The sequence below is a fragment of the Grammomys surdaster genome, unplaced genomic scaffold (genome assembly GCF_004785775.1).
Source record: "Grammomys surdaster isolate TR1022 unplaced genomic scaffold, NIH_TR_1.0 227, whole genome shotgun sequence".
NCBI classification, from domain to species: domain Eukaryota; kingdom Metazoa; phylum Chordata; class Mammalia; order Rodentia; family Muridae; genus Grammomys; species Grammomys surdaster.
Genome location: NW_021604672.1, coordinates 10,521 through 26,812, shown reverse-complemented (window position 1 = coordinate 26,812; position 16,292 = coordinate 10,521). Strand labels below are relative to the sequence as shown.

General features: G+C 43.4%; 1 protein-coding gene across 1 annotated transcript in view; it reads right to left on the bottom strand.

Annotated features, from left to right (window-relative positions):
- Positions 1-16,292, bottom strand: part of Ttc27 (tetratricopeptide repeat domain 27) — a gene marked incomplete at its 5' end in the record, with an annotated part of 78,795 nt that overhangs the window by 52,507 nt on the left and 9,996 nt on the right. The window contains one exon of the mRNA XM_028773440.1: positions 5,525-5,752. Coding sequence (XP_028629273.1) covers positions 5,525-5,752 — 228 coding nt within the window. The remainder of the gene's footprint in view (positions 1-5,524; positions 5,753-16,292) is intronic.

Sequence of the window (16,292 nt, the reverse complement as noted above, 5' to 3'; positions counted from 1 at the left end):
CTACACACACTGGTTTGATATCTACACACACTGGTTTGATATCTACACACACTGGTTTGATATCTAAGCAATTCATTTTTACTTTTTGCATAAAAGCCAGCACAAGGGGAAGAATGACTAACAAAAGAAATAAGAACTCAAACTTTACACAGGTCCCTGTGTCAACCTATGGAGATTTGGTTAGATTTCTCCTCTACTTACCTCAGCGTTTAGCACTTAAGACCCTGAAGCCCAAGATTAAAGTTTACTACTCTCTTGAGTCTCATGGGAGAAAAGATGAGTAGGTGTGAGTGGATGGTAGCTAGCAATCTCAAGCACTAACGTAAGCGGTGTGTGCCTTCTGGCTCTCTGAGAAATGCACCATAAACAGTATGTTAATCTTGCAGCCCATCCCTTGACTTTGGCTTTAGCCAAACAGTGCTATCTTTACATCGATGCTCTGCAGATAGATGCCTCTCTCCGTTTACCTAGATCTCACATTAAAACTAATCTTTGGACAACATTTTTTTTTAAGTTCTAGCTTCTCTTCCTTGCACTTAAAGGAGACAGCACAGTGTAATGACAGCTCTTTCTTCAGAGCTGGCCAACTTGGGTCACAAGTCACTACATCTAGCATCTGAGTTATAGCTTGTAGCAGTGGTGTACAACTGGAGCACCAAATGCCTGTGTATTTTGGCATTTGTTTCAGTCTGCCTGAATTAAAGACACATGGCAGGCTGCACAGCATCCTCACATAATATCTGTCTGTATTGTGACTCTGCTTTGAGCAACTGTCACTTCTTTGTCTCAGTAATTAGTTCTAAATTGTATAACAAAGCCATCAAGCCTGTCAAGTCTTCCCTTGCAACTTCCCCCAAGTCATCCTTTTGTTACAGTATCCCTCCTGCACTAATAACTCCCCTGCAAAATGTAGCTTGTTACTAGCTTCCCACCCAGGCTATCTAGTGTCCCCCTCCCATAGCTGTGTGCACAAAACAATGGTCCTGAGTCCCTTTGTGCACACCCCATTCTTGCACTGAAGGGGAAGCACGGCATAAATCAACTTTAGTGGTTCCCGAACAACCGAACAAAAAAGGCAGTCAGTGTAGCCTCATATTTAAGATATTCGATAGCCTGGGTCAATCTAGCATTCCCATTGTAAAGGCCCTATTTTCTCCAGCTCTGAAAAACTGGCCTGTTTACCAGCTCTTCCATCCCTTCAGCACACAACTCAGCTTCTGTTCCCAAAGCTCTGCAGTCTGCTCCTCCTTAACCTATTCCAGTATGACTTGTTCCTCAAAGCTGAGCCCATTCTATTCTCTTGCATGTGAGAGGAGGAGAGACGATTTAAATTAGGGCATGGCTTTTTAACCATTGTGCTGCTGACACGCCAGGCCAGAAAAGCTGGAAAGGACAGCCATGCTGTGCACTGAGATGTTTCATCATGGGATTTTTGTCTTCCAGCATCTCTGGTATCTCTCCCTTTCACAAGCCAATAGCACATGTTCTTGCTTCCCATTATGAAAGTCAAAATTATCTCCAGAAGTTACACAATCACAGGTAGTAAGAACCACTGAGTTAGTACTGCTGCCAATGAAAACCAACTCCAAAGTTATACATTAGGCATCTTTGCTGCCGTGTAGTCCCCACTAACTGCAGTAGAGTCGCTGTATGTGAATGTCCTGCTACTCATCACCAGCTTTGAAAGATACTAAGTGTTATTCTCATTACAACACACACGGACACATATGACACACACACCTACCTTAAATTTTGTTTGAAGAACACTCTAATGAAACCTGATTCCTTGAAAGCCAATTTTTAAAAGCATTATGTCTGCTCCAGTGTAAAGGACTACCAGGTCTACCTTTTTTGCCCACCCATTTTCAAGTCATCTCAGTACTATTCCTAACAGGCAAGACATGGGAGCAATCCACATCTCTACCCAATGAGCAGGGGAACAGAATGTGGCACAATGGGATATCATCTCATAAGGAGAAGTTCGCATAGCTATTGCAGCATGGATGAGCCCAGAGGACACTACACTAAGAAGAACAAACCAGTCATCACGGATGAATACTGAGGGCTGGAAAGATGGCTCAGAAGTTAAGAACACCGGCTGCTCCGGGAGGTGACCAGGATTAGGTTCCCAGTATCCACAGGGTAGCTCACAAATGTCTGTAACCCCAGTCCCAGGGGATCCGATGTCCTCTTCTGGTCTCTGTAGGCACTATGTACATGGTGCATACTTACACGCATGCAAGCCAGACACTCATACACATAAGGAAAAAGAAGAAGACTGTATGACTCTGCTCTTATGAAGTCTGTAGATGAGAATAGCTGAGTCCATAGAAAGGAAAAGATAAGGCTGCCAGGGGTTTAAAGAAAGGGAAATAAGGACTCGCCTAACACGTTTAGTTTCAGTTTCACAGATGAAAATGTCCAACAGTATGAACCTACTTCACATTAATGAACTGCACATTCAGAAATGGCAAATTACATGTTTCATATGTACTTCCTAACCTCAGCTAAGGAACAAAAACTGTTGGCTCCACAGTCAGATCATCTGGATTTCAAAACCAGCAGTATGCCTAAAGAGGTATCTGCTTTCTAGTAGTCCTGAAAGTATCAGTAGCAAATTTTAACTCAGGGGTGCCCAACCAGCAGTCCATGAGCTGTATGGGCTCCAGGACGGCTATAAAGGTAGCCCAACACAAAAATCAAATGCTTACTTACAACATATTGTTATTTTTAATGTGTTTGGAGCTTGATTACAACATTCTTGAGTGTGAACTTTGTAGCTCACCAACTTGCACTGCAGTGTGACACAAAGCAAGTGTGTGCACACTCTTCCGCTTTGGGTGGATGGCAACACTCACGCCATAAATATCGCTCCACTTGTCACCTGTACCCATGACGAGTATAAAGCTACTGAGGAGATGGCCTCTTTAATGCCATTTAAAGGCACAGCTAAAGAAATGTACACAAAGCACTAAAAGAAATTATGTTATTAAAGTGATTTTCTTTGTCCACTATAAGCGTGTGTGTTGAAGCTAGTCCGTTGCTGCTACATATTCAAGTGCCAAATTCTGTGCCTCAAGATCTGGTTCTCCGAGATGAGCCAATTCTCACATACACCACCTTTTGTTGTGCATTTTTTTTTTTTTTTTTTTTTTTGGTTTTTCAAGACAGGGTTTCTCTGTATAGCCCTGGCTGGTCCTGGAACTCAGAAATCCACCTGCCTCTGCCTCCCAAGTGCTGGAATTAAAGGTGTGTGCCACCACTGCCCAGCTAGGAACTCTGAAAAGAAGAAAGAGGAAGGCTTTTCCCTAGGAGACATCAGAGGAGAAAGTAGTGACTATTGGCCTAGAAGGTCTAGCTAGCCACGTGGCTAGAAGGGGCTACATGGTCAGGTTAACTTAGATGAACTAGTTGAGAGTCTGCCCAGTTAAGGCCTAAGGTTTGGAATATTAAAAGGTCTCTGTGTGGTTGTCTGGGGAACTAGCTGGTTAAGGAATAACTGCTGCCATATTTCCAGCATCAGTTATTAACTACAGAGTATTTAAATCTGCGATGGAGATGGTAGGTAAAAACCAAGGTTTCATAAAATTAATGGAAGATGATACAATCACCACTCAAAACTCATGTTCAGTGATGTCACACTGTACAGTGCATCGAGAAAACATATGACCAAAAGTATTAAAAATGGGGACATCACACAAATTGTTGTCAACACTGAATTTCATAAGGAGCTAGATATTAAATCATCAATTACAGAAATTCCTAAAAACTATCCAGGTTCTTTTTTTAAAAGGAGGTGGGTAGAGGAGGGGAGGGAGCAGGAGAAGGGAGAGGAGAGAAGAAGGAAAAGAAATGGAGGAGAGGGGAGGGAAAGGGGAGGGGGGCAGATGGCAACGTCACTACTTTTCAGGAGTAAGAAGGCTAAGTCCAAATATCAGTAAGATTTTATGATTTTCAACACTTCATCATGTTGCTTATTTTGATAACTATATCAAACAAAAGTTGTGCCAAGACTTGATGACAAAATCTGGCTTATAGACTTAGCATTTTTAATGAATTTAACCACTCACTTAAATGAGTTAAACATGTTTCTTCAAGGTTAAAACCAATGTGTCGAGCTGCAATTATGGCAAACTTAGATTACGGCAAACAATTTTATGCATCTTCACATTGGCTAAATATTGGCCTATGAACAAAATATGTAGGTTTGCTTCTCAATTTGACACAGAGTTTAGAAACAGATTTCAGGATTTCCATGAGGATAGTGTTTTGGTATTCACGACTCCAACTCTCAGGTAACACCAGTCTATGTCCCCTGCTAATTTACAAGTGGGATGAAGAAAGCTGCAATCTTACATTTAACTGAAAGGAAACTGTGATCACGGATTTCCCAGACTCTGTCTGGGTCCTGTGTTCAATGACAGATGTCCTCACTACCCATGCCTTCACTTTCTGCTAACACCAAAACTGTGAGCAACTGCTTTACAAATGTTTTAGATCTATGTATGTGTATAAGTGTTTGCCTACATGTATATAGATGCACCATGTGTGTGCCTGTTGCCTGAGATCAGAAGAGGGTGGTAGAACCCCAGGAACTGGAGTTCCAGATGCTTGCTAGGAACCAAACTCCAGTCCTTGGCAAGAGGACAGTGCTCGTAACTGCTGAGCCAACTCTCCAGCCCATGTGAGCAACTATTTTCAACAAAGCACACTCACAGTATGATCAGAACTGAGCTCTCTGACGAGCACCTGAGAGCTCACTGAGAATCACAGTGTCTCCCATTAAACTAGCTACTGATACATCCAGTTTTCAAATGCAATGTCAAATAAAAAAAGTTTTATGTTACTTTTATAATTATATATTACATTTATAATTTAAAAATGGTGACTTTTGTTACTGGACAGGTTCATTTTCTTTATTAGTGATCATAAACTTAGGACCTGCTCAACAATCTAAGAAGACTGTCTGAAAGCTGACCACATGATCAGGATTACTATGTGAGGGCCTTTTGCTTACCTTTAGTAGCAAATATCAAAAAGCTATACAGACTTTTTCTCATCAATTTTCATTACTGCTTTTGGATTTAATGTGTGTGTAAAACAGTTCTCCATCTAGTGTGACCCTGAGGAACCAAAGGGTTGGACACACCAGCCTGATTCTGATGCCCAGCATGTACAAAAGCCCAAATGGTAGCAAGCTTTTTCAGTGCCTACACTGGGGACCAGACAGCAGGATCCCCGAGGCTCACTGCAGTCAACACAGTCGATTAGTGAGCACTGGATCAGTGAGAGACATCAAGAGATCATCCTGAAAACCATGGGGGCCAGCTGCTGAGGGCTGACACCTGAAGCTGTCCTCTACCCTACACGTGCACCTGCACACACACATATAGAAAATATATCTTAAATGTTTTTTTTGTGTGTGTATAAATCTAGACATTTTCTCAATAACCCATCCTACATGTTGCTGTGTTTATGAAAAGAAAACCCCAAGCCAAGACCCTAAGGCTTTATGAGGCCTTACCTGCATGGGATTGATCTTCACTGAGCGTTCAAAGCACTCCACACATTCCCGAAACTCCTTATTCCGAAGGTGGAGGAGAGCTTTGGAGCGCTGGGCACGTGCACTGCGGTGTCGTGACAGCTCCCAGGCCTTGTCATAGCAAGAGTGATCTTGCAGGACATCTCCAAGCAAGCAGTATAAACTTGGTGTTTCCTTTTTCTCCAGTTCTTGCCTAAGGATTTCTTCTGCCTGTGAGCAGCAACAAAAAGAGCAAAATCACTTAACTGTGACTAACTAGTATTTGTAGGATGTGTACTTTTATTTCATAGTCTGTGTATTTTCAAAATTACTTGCTTCAAAATTCAAGAGCATAGGCTGCCTGAGAAAAGCCCAAGAGAAGACAAATATGGCCTAAGAGAAAAGGAAGTAGGAGAGGCAGGAACTATTCTAAGGACCTGGGGAGCCTCCTGCCTGGCAGGCCGTCCACTCCACCACTCCACAGCGTCCCCTGCTTCGCTTGGTCCCACTGCTGATCTTAAAGAAGTGTCTCTAACCTCAACTTGCCCCATAGCATGAAGACGGTTTTGTTTGGTTTTATGTGTTCTGTATTTAAGTTGTTGAAATCTTATTTTAAAAAGATGGAATTTAAAAGTCATTGCTAAAAATCTACCACTTAACCAAGCCACATCTCATCTACAGATGAAACTGCACTGAGAAGAAGAAGAGCCATCTCTCCCTCTTCTGGGCAGGTGCTAAGCCCTGGTAAGTCGGCTGAAGTCACCATTAGTGTCAGTGACATCTTCCTTGAGTTCCTAATGTCCACTTCACTGAAAATCAGCTGAGATGGGTGAGGGGAGTAATCTACCAAACTGGACTCTCCCGATGCCATCTGGAACACTCCAAAGACACCTGAGACAACTGAACAACAATCACACTCACTTTCTGCCTCTGGAAGTATGGCCTCAGCCAGGACTTTTAGCTTTTGTAAGGCTTGGTGATCACTGGAACCATCCCCCCTCAACCCTAAGTAATCACCGTAACCACCCCCCCAACCCCCGCAAGATAGCCTCACAGGGGTCTGTGACTAGGGCAAACAAAAGCCTTCACTTGTTTGTGAGGTGTGCTGTGACTGGTCCAAATACCCCTTCTCTGACTATAGAGTGGGCTAAGAGATACTCTGTGTTGCCAGCTTCTCTCTCTCTCTCTCTCTCTCTCTCTCTCTCTCTCTCTCTCTCACACACACACACACACACACACACACACACACACACAAACCCCAAAGTCCTTTCTTTCTTGCCTGCTTCTAGTACTGTGGGCAGAACTGGTAACAAGAAGAAAAAAGTGCACTGACTAGAGACAGTGGCAATGGCAGGAGGGGCAGAGGACCATGGCAGCGGCAGCTGGGCAGTCAGCACAAAAGCAGCAGGAAAGGAGCTGTGTGATACCTCAGGAGGCAGAGCTGGGAAGTCAGGAGGCCACCACATTAAAGCAGCAAGGTGGCTGGGGCTGCCTATCTGAAGGAGGAGTTAAATGGTTCTAGAGATCACATCACAGTACCAATGGAGGTAGAAAAGGGCAGAGAGCCAGGTAGAAGTCAGGTTAGAAAGAGGTAGAAGAGAAAGAGCAGGCACTAGTCACTAGACAGGCTCCAGGAAGCTGCTGGTCCTTTAGAACCAAGGATCTCAGAGTCCTAACTGTAAGCTCAGAAGGCCTGGAGCTGGAGCTGTCAAAGGCTAAGGAATCCTGACTTACACTGGACCAACACTGAAGAGCCAGGGGGCTTGATCCCCAAGACTTCAGCTGGATCCGTTAACTCCAGCAGGTCCAACTTCCTGCTGCTCACACCTGGCTACCTAATCACGGCTGTCAAGTGTGCTACAATCCGACAGCTACTGAGAACAGCACTTACCCCAAGTTCTTGTTTACCCATGACTCCCATCCAGCCAGGACAGTCTGCTTGGTAACACCAACACCAGGCACATGCAGGTCCAGTCATCCAGCTTAAAGACCAACTTAAAGATCACCCTCAACACAAGGCTAAGGTGTGAGCATCATTATCGATGGCCACAGTACAAGGCTGACTGATCATGCGACTGCTGATTACTACAAGCAATCCTCAACTCACCGCACCCACGTCTGCTCTCCTGTTTCCAATACCACAATCTGAAAGTCTGTAGATTAGATTAGTTGAAGTTAGATGTATCTGTAAGGTATGTAATTCTTGTGAACTCTTTTAAATAAGGAATGCACTTTTCAAAGTGTCTCTGATGCTGGCACTTTTGCATTTGCAATGCACTACAGGTAATACAGACTGTCAGGTGGACTCTGAACATGGAATCAAAATCTATGAACACTTTCCAAGGGGAAATAGTTAGAAGTCCACGAAAACCAAAACAAATATGAAGTTTTATAATTCAATGTTTTAGAATTCAAGTTTCCTCTTAATATAATGGTTTTTAATGTATCTGAGCAAAATTCTGTGACCCATAAAGACAAACAGTTAACCAAAATGTCATACGATAGTGGCCACACTAATAAGCTTACAGTATGGTTCAAAGCATTTCTCTTGACAGGAAGGCATTTAAACTTTGTACCACACCATTCCACAAATTCCAAAGCTGACTCACTTAAAATTCCTTTTTGTTCTATCCAGTTACAGTGGATTCTGTGGTCTGCAATAAATGTCAGTCACCACTCAGTACAGATATGACTACATGCACTGTCTGCTGGAAATCTGGGACTGAATCTATCTGTTGAGTTGGAAGATGCCATGATTGTGATTGTGAAGGAAACAAACAAGTCCATGACACCCACTGAAGAAGGAATTCTAGACTAAAGTGCCCACAAGCTCAGGGCTTTTTGTGACGAGTGACGGGGCAGCGTGAAGGAACACAGTGAGAGATACATCAGCGGCTCCCAGACCCACTCAGACAGCTTAAGGAAAGGAAATGGCCCTTGGTGTTTTCGATCCTCAAGGTAGAGAACCAGGGAATTTCTGATGATGTCGGAGGGCTTACTGTCCTTGTGGCTGTCAGGCCAGTGCCTCCTACCAGCTCAGGACTCCTGAAGCACAGCTCGGGCAGACTGAGGCACTCGTTCTGTGTAAAGTTGGAGCTAATTAAATATATTTCACTTTATCATTTTCTCAATGGACTTTTAGCTATACATTGTTTTTGGGTTTTTTTTAATTTTTTATCAAATGTTGTGGGTGGGCTTGGGACTATGGTAAAAATAACACTGAGTGATTTTCAACACGGAGAGCTTTTCCTAGACACTGGGTCGAAGACTTGTGCTGCCATGTAAGCAGTCCCACTGTCCCTCAGCTGACTCATGAGGAGAAGCCACCTAGAGAAGCCTTGAGATGAGGACAGGAATCCCAGCTGGCCTCAAGCTATCCTAAGTGTGGAGGACTTCTGTTGGTGGGAGCGTCCTAAGCCCCATGAAGCACCCTCTTCACCACCACCTAACTGTCACTTCTGAGAAATCCCAAAGCCCAGCCAAGCTCTCCCCAGATTCCTGTCACACAGAGACACAAGAGACACAAACAACTTAAAGGGGGAATTATGTGGTTTGAGCTACTATGTTTGGGGCAGACTCATACACAGCACAGGAAGTGCAGGAGAGTGACCCACAGACCAGCTACTCCACCACAGCCAGGAGCAGAAGAGGCCAATGATCATGGAAGACCAGACTCAAGGACTTTTGGATTAAAGAACAGAAACTCCCAACTTTGTCTGGCCCCTATACCAGCAGACAGCAGTCCTCTCTCTCCAGGATCAACATTACTTCACCTAAGACTGATGCCTGCACCATTCATCCCATCGGTCACGGCCTCTAGACACATAAATTCACACATAGAAGGCACTGAAAGGTTTTAATTTATAGAGAGAAAATCTTGGGATCAAAAAGATTCTAGAGGTGTTAAACCAGAGACAAATGTGATCATAATTGAAATCAGGCTGAACTGAGCTCCCCTAGAAGAGTTCTGAGTCACAATGCTAACTCAAACAGCTGGGGATCGCTCTAAATAATGTGCTCAAGTACATGACGAAACTTGGACTCAAATGTGGCCAAAAACCAAAGTTGAGATACCAGAAATTCCTCATGTGATGTGGAGGAAGAAATTCAACACTCAGGATAGAGGGACTTGTTTATTTAGCACTTGCAACCTGCTTACCCACCTCGACTTTGTCACCCAGGGAATCCAGGGATTGTTCCCTCCACCTCGGCTTTGAGAAACACAACTGGCAGAGGAGGAGAAGAAGCGTATTTGGAAAGGACTGTTATAAATGTACCGTGTAATAGGGGAGCACTTGGGAGCACCTCTGCCACCACGAGCTTCCGGACTCCAGTGAAGAGAATGAGACCCAAGGCGGCAGACACCTGCCAGTTACACTGCAAGCCAAATGGGCAGGATGATTGCTCAGACACAGCCAAAGTCATGCTAGAGCAGTTGGGACCAGCATGGATTGTGAAGTAGTAGCTAACTATTCCCAACCAACTCAGGCAGGCAGCCAACTAAGGTCAACCTGACCTAGGTAACACTGTGAGAGTGTAGTGTCTGAGTCTCTACTCTTAAGACATCATCTCTTCCCAGTTTCCATTCCTGAGTAACTTCAAAGACTCAGTCTCTTAAATACAATTAAGAGGTCTAATACCACTTAGAAAGGGCTGTATGATAATGTACCAAGTGCATAGCAAAATTCTTTGTTCCTATTCAGCTTTAAAGAAGTAAATGTAGCCATTTACTAAGTACCTGTATCCTGGAGAAAAGGCTTCTTTCAGAGTTAGTTTTTGGTTAATGTTAATGCTTTGGAACCTAAAGAATTTGTAAGAGTCAGCCTGTATGTCTCTGACACCACCAATGATTATTTCTCTAGTTCCTGAACACAGCAAGCTAGATATAATAAGTAGCCCGCAGAACATCTCATGGGTGTTATTACAGTATAGACAGCCAAGCAATGGTCTCAGCCTTCACCTTTCCATTCAGCATTGTATGTCTACATAAAGCCACGGAAAGTTCTGTCTAAACTTCAAAGGCACTAAATGTGTAGGTTATAGTTAGCCCACTCATTTAAATTGAGAACATGCATGGGTCCTCAAAAAAAACCAAGAATTTTTATAAATAATACAGGGGTGGAATTAAGTATAGCTACTGTCCAGAACATGAGCTTTTTTCTGAAGCCCCGGCCCTTGAGAAATGGATATGGATATAGAAAAATGCTTCTCTCTATCCAAAAGCTACACTCTGTCAAATCAGAGCACAGTGAAAGCACTCGTGTCTTATCTTGCTGAGAACAGTATGAACTTTATGCTTCGGTTGCCTTATCAGCCCATCAGACCTCGTCAGTCAATGGCCTTGATGATATCCTACTGATAGAACTCAATAAACCCAGATAAGAAATAGTGTCAATGTTAACTAAAAACCAACTGAAAAATCATCTGCTTTATACCACACCTTATTATGAGAAAATAGTCAGTTTATAAAAATTATCTTCAAGTCAGGCAGTGGTGGCGCACGCCTTTAATCCCAGCACTTGGTAGGCAGAGGCAGGCAGATTTCTGAGTTTGAGGCCAGCCTGGTCTACAGAGTGAGTTCCAGGACAGCCAGGGCTACACAGAGAAACTCTGTCTCAAAAAAACAAACAAACAAAAAAAACCTTCATAACTTACTACCAAGCAATTCAACTATTAACTAAAACAAGTGGTTCTGGTTTTAATCTAAAATGTTACACATATGCTCATTTTTAACACTTGGTCCTCAGCTATCAGTACTATTTCAGAACCTTTAGCAAACGGGGCCTTTGAAGGGGATACCCAGCCCAGTTAGAGCATCATTCTGCTTCCTGATGAGGTATTTCTGAATCTGCCATACACTCATACTGCCCTAGTTCCTCTATGTACAGTTCAAGTCCCTCTGAAACTAACTGAAAGTCTATCTTTCCCCCTCAAGTTGCTTCTGTTGGGTACTGATCACAAAGCCAAGTCCACAGTCTTCTATACGCTAAACTCTGCTACAGAGCTCAATGTTTCAAGCTGCCCTGTATCAGAATTCTTTTTATTTGTAAGATAAGCTACAAAGTATCTGCTAGTAGTTAGCTGTCTTCCAGAAAACCAAGCTCCCAAGTCAAAGGGCCAAGGCCTTCCTTACCTTCTGTCACGTCAATGTGCTTACCCTAGAAATGAGGTTTCCTGAGTTCCTCTGTGCTTCTGTCTCCACGGCAGGACTGGCCGGAGGGGAGCTGCAAGCCAGACTAAGGCACCAGCCTTTGCATGCCAACATGGTCATGGGCAAACAAGCAAGACCCAGAGCCGCTAGCTCTTGCCTTGTGTGTGTGGCTGATCCTCCCAGCTGGGAGCCAACCCTGCTGATCAAAGCAGCTCCAGCCCTCTGTGAAAATCTCTCATTGACCTCACAGGGCTGCTAGCTACAAAGTTCCCAGAGATTCCCGCCGACCTCTTTACACTCCCCTTCACGGTCTCATCTCAATGGCAGCACCTGGCTTCACAGATTCCCCTTCAATGTCTGACCTCCCCACCTACAGCAATGCTCCACACAGACTGCTGGAAGACCTCTTCCCCGATCCTCTGACTTCCGCTTCACCACTTGACTTTTCCTTTTATACAAGTCCTAACTCCAGGAAACCCCTTATTCTCAAAAGGATTCAAAGCATCTACTACTTCCATAAATAAAGCAAGCCTGGGGTTCAACCTTGTTGACATTTTTACCTTTTACATCAATGTCACCTTTGCCTTTCATATCCTCCCATTATATGGTGACACACAGGTTCATTTTCAAATAATTCATCAGTGGGTAAATTAGTCTCTATCATAATTCTGAGAAGCAGGTACTGACCATGTGAGACAAAGTTAAAACTTAGACTTTTCAACCAAGTGGTCAGTCTCCAACCAAAAGCCACAAATCTGAAAAGCAAAACCTTTTTCCAGGCTTAATACTACTCCATGGGTTGATGAATGAATAAATGAATTGGGGAAAGAACAGGTAAGAAGAACGTGTCAAAATCCACCATAAACACAACCAGAAAGAGAATCAGCTTTTTTAGCATTCTCAAAGTTACCAAGTGCATACATGCAATAATGCAAAGCACACTTCACTCAAAAGAAATGGCCAGATCTTGATGAGGACAGTCATCTTCATGGCACTGTAACTTGACCACACCTACTCCCTCTCCTCTAACTCTGTAGTATCCTTTACAATCCACAGCCTCGGTGAGAACTGGTCTGGACGCCACCAGAAGGAGGCCCCTGGATTTGGTTCCTTAAAGCTGTTCTCAAAAATGTGTTATCTGTCCATCTGCTGAAGGCATGGAAAGCCACCCACACTTCATCCCACTGTGAGCTCATCGGGGAAAGCCCTCAGAAGCAGAGACAGCTGCTGAGTCCACAGTGGTCCGAGGCGGTGACTGACAGTCGAGCAACAAAAGTGAAGAAAGGGGTGGCTTTAAAAGTAAAAACCACTAAGTCAGGACATCAGAGCCATTAAAACATTCACTAAAAAAGGACTGATGTAAACTTAATACTTAAATCAAATCGAAGGCAGAAACAGACAAAAAGAATAAAAAACTATCCAACTAAGATGTCATCCTCAGGAAACACACTTTAGATGTGAGCATACGGACAGGTTGAAAGTAAAAGTGTCAGGGAAAGGATGACCAGCAAGCAAGAGAGCTGGGTCACACTAAACAAACCTCCAGGGGGAAAAAAAACTGTTACTAGGAGGGAAGAAAATCACATTTACGATAGAATGCACACTCATCAGGAAGAGGTAACGGTTATAAATGTGTGCACCTACAACACAGCTCCACGAGCAAAAAGCAGAAACTGACAGTACCTGCAAGAGAAGATGGGCACTGAGCGATAATATACAGAGACGCCACACTAGCTTGCAGTGACGGGCAAAAGACTATACCACACACGGAGATGGAGGACATGAGCAATCCCACAGATGCGTTGACTGTAAGTATACTTAAAGAACACTCCAATCAACAAGAGCAGAATATACATTCTCCTCAAAGATGCACATACATTCTCCAGATGTAATGAATGGTGGCTCGTGATACAAGCCCCAAGATATCTGAAAGGACTGCAGCCATGCAGTGAATGGATTAAGGGAATCATGAACATGCAAACATACACTCCTGAGCAGCCAGGAGTCAAAGAGGAAATCACCACAAAACTAAAAACATGGTAAGATGAAGAAAAACAGAGACATTCCAGAACTTACAAGACATGGTATTAAAAAAAAAAAAAAAAAGTATGCACAGAGGAAAATGTATTCTCTAGATGCCTATGTTGACAAAGGAGAAAATATTAATCATTAGCCTCAGCTTCCCCCATGAGAATCAAAAAGAGCAAGCTAAACCCAAAGCATGCAGAAAGAAGGAAATAACAAAGATAAAAGAGGCAAGACAGAAAAACAAGAAATCAAAAGATGGTTCTGAAGACTCAAATCACTGAAGTTAGAAATGATGCACTGGGGGTCCCAGCAGGTGAGGCACTTGACATACAAACATGTCTACAGAGTTTGGATCCTCAGAACACAAGTAAGACAGGCATTGCAATCCCTACTCTTAGAGGTGGACCCAGGATCTCGAGCAAACCGGCTACTATAGCTAAACAGTCAGATCTATGGGCTCCCAATTCAACAAACCAGACTCTGCCGCCACACAGACCCACACAGACCCACACAGACCCACACAGACTCACACAGACCCACACAGACCCACACAGACCCACACCTGTGCATTTATACTGAGAAAAACTCCCTCTCCCCCACCTCAAGGGTTTAAAAGAGAAATGAATGAGGAAATACTCTTATTAACCTTAGAGAAATAAAAGCTAGTAAGAGATTCTCTACTCTATAGATACCCCACATTAAAGTAGGATCCAAAGCTCAAAACAGCAAATCATACCCCAACAGTATCTATTTGATTAAAAACAAGACAAAATCAATTCTATTTCTGACTACACTCATTGCATTATAGACTTGAAGATTTGCTAGAGTCCAAGACTCAGTGTTTCCAACCTTTGCAAAGAAGACAAAGAGTAAGCATAAGCCAGGAAAACGTTCACACTGAGAATGCTGAGGGTCAAGGACTTCACCTTGGTATCTTACTTCAGCTTCCAACTCCCAACTTCCATAACTCTCTAAGAACCAGGAACACAGTGGGTGGCGGGTAACTTGTCACTGCCAAACCTCATCAACTGTGCACGATTCATTATCTGGAAGATGGGTGTGGAGGGTCAGGGGGAAGCAGCTTCCTGGAGAAGGGAGGAATAGCGGAACAGTGGCTCTGCCTGGTCTGGATTGACCTCTTCCCACAAATTAATGCTGTGCATTTTTATGTTAGATAAGTTAATTCCTTCTCCTTGAGATCTTACACCTCCTCCTCCTGCCAGCAGACGTCTCTCTCCAGGGCAGTGCTCGAAGGCAATATATTTCCTTGCTTCAACTCCTCACACTGCATTCCTTGGCCTTCTCATTCTCTCCAACATGTCCCAGTTTTATTCTTCCTCCTCCACTTATCCACTAAATTTGTGCAATTTATTACTTAAAAAAAAGAACTACAAAAGATGTACAAGAATACACCACTGGGTACCATGCACAGCCCTGCAATATCATTTTGCAGCATCAGAAGTCTTTAGAGTGCAGACACTTTGAAGCTGGCTGCACACTGCTTTTCCCTGTGGGAAAATACAATATGGGGAGGGGTGAAACAGGTCTCACTCTGTTGTCCAGGCTTGCCTCAACAACTAGCCTCCTCCTGCCTCAGCCTTTTGAATCCTGGGATGACCATAGCTCAGATACACATTTTTTATAAAGATAAAGGGAAACTTGTCACTCAAATATCTATTAAATAAAATTGTATTCCCACATATGCAAAGAATATTTTATTTATTAACCTATTTTATTTTTACATTCTCATACAATTGCTTTTCTTAATGAGATCACACATGAATAATGAGTCTCAGCATAAACTTAGAGCAGGTACAAGCAGAACTTACAGTTACAGTTAAAATAACATATGGGAAACTCCAGTGCTTGGCCCAGAGACATGACAGTGCTGGGGAGTGAAGAGAAGAGAGCAGACAGTGACCCGCCCTCCCAAAAGAGGAGCCCCCAGGTCCTCACTAGCCGGTCAACACACCATGTAGGATCTGGCCCCAGTTTCTGTTTGGCTGTTTGGGTTTTGTTTGACTCTTGGTTTAGGGGTTGTTTTGTTTTGTTGTTTGGTTGGTTTTTGTCTTTTGGATCTCTAAGATAAGCCAAGAAATCTGGAGTTTTTAAAAGATGAAATCTGAAAATTTTTACTGATCTTTTTTTTTTCCAAACACTGTGAAAGACAGACAAAATGCCTTGCTGACCTACATTCACCCACAAAATGTCAACTTGCAACTTCAAATTCAGGACAGAAACTCCTAGTACTTTGTGGGAACCAGTCGCCAACTCCCTGTATAGTTCAGGTAGAACTGCGGGAGGAGAGGGCGGAACATGATGGGACCAGTGACCACTTCCATTTGTAAGAGTGTGGTGCTCTACGGTGTGAAGTAGAAACTGGAGCGGAGGGAGAGAGGCCCTGCCCTACTACTTCCATCTCAGACAGCACTCTGTCAGCCTTGAGGGAAAGTTGAGTTCAATCTTCAAAGGCAGCAGAAGGGGGGGGGCTCAAAATTTTATTCTTTCTACTTTAGTCTGAAGTAATTCTCACACTGTATCTCTTGGCTGTGAGCTGTATGTTGAGTTCTCGGCTGTGAGCTGTATGTTGAG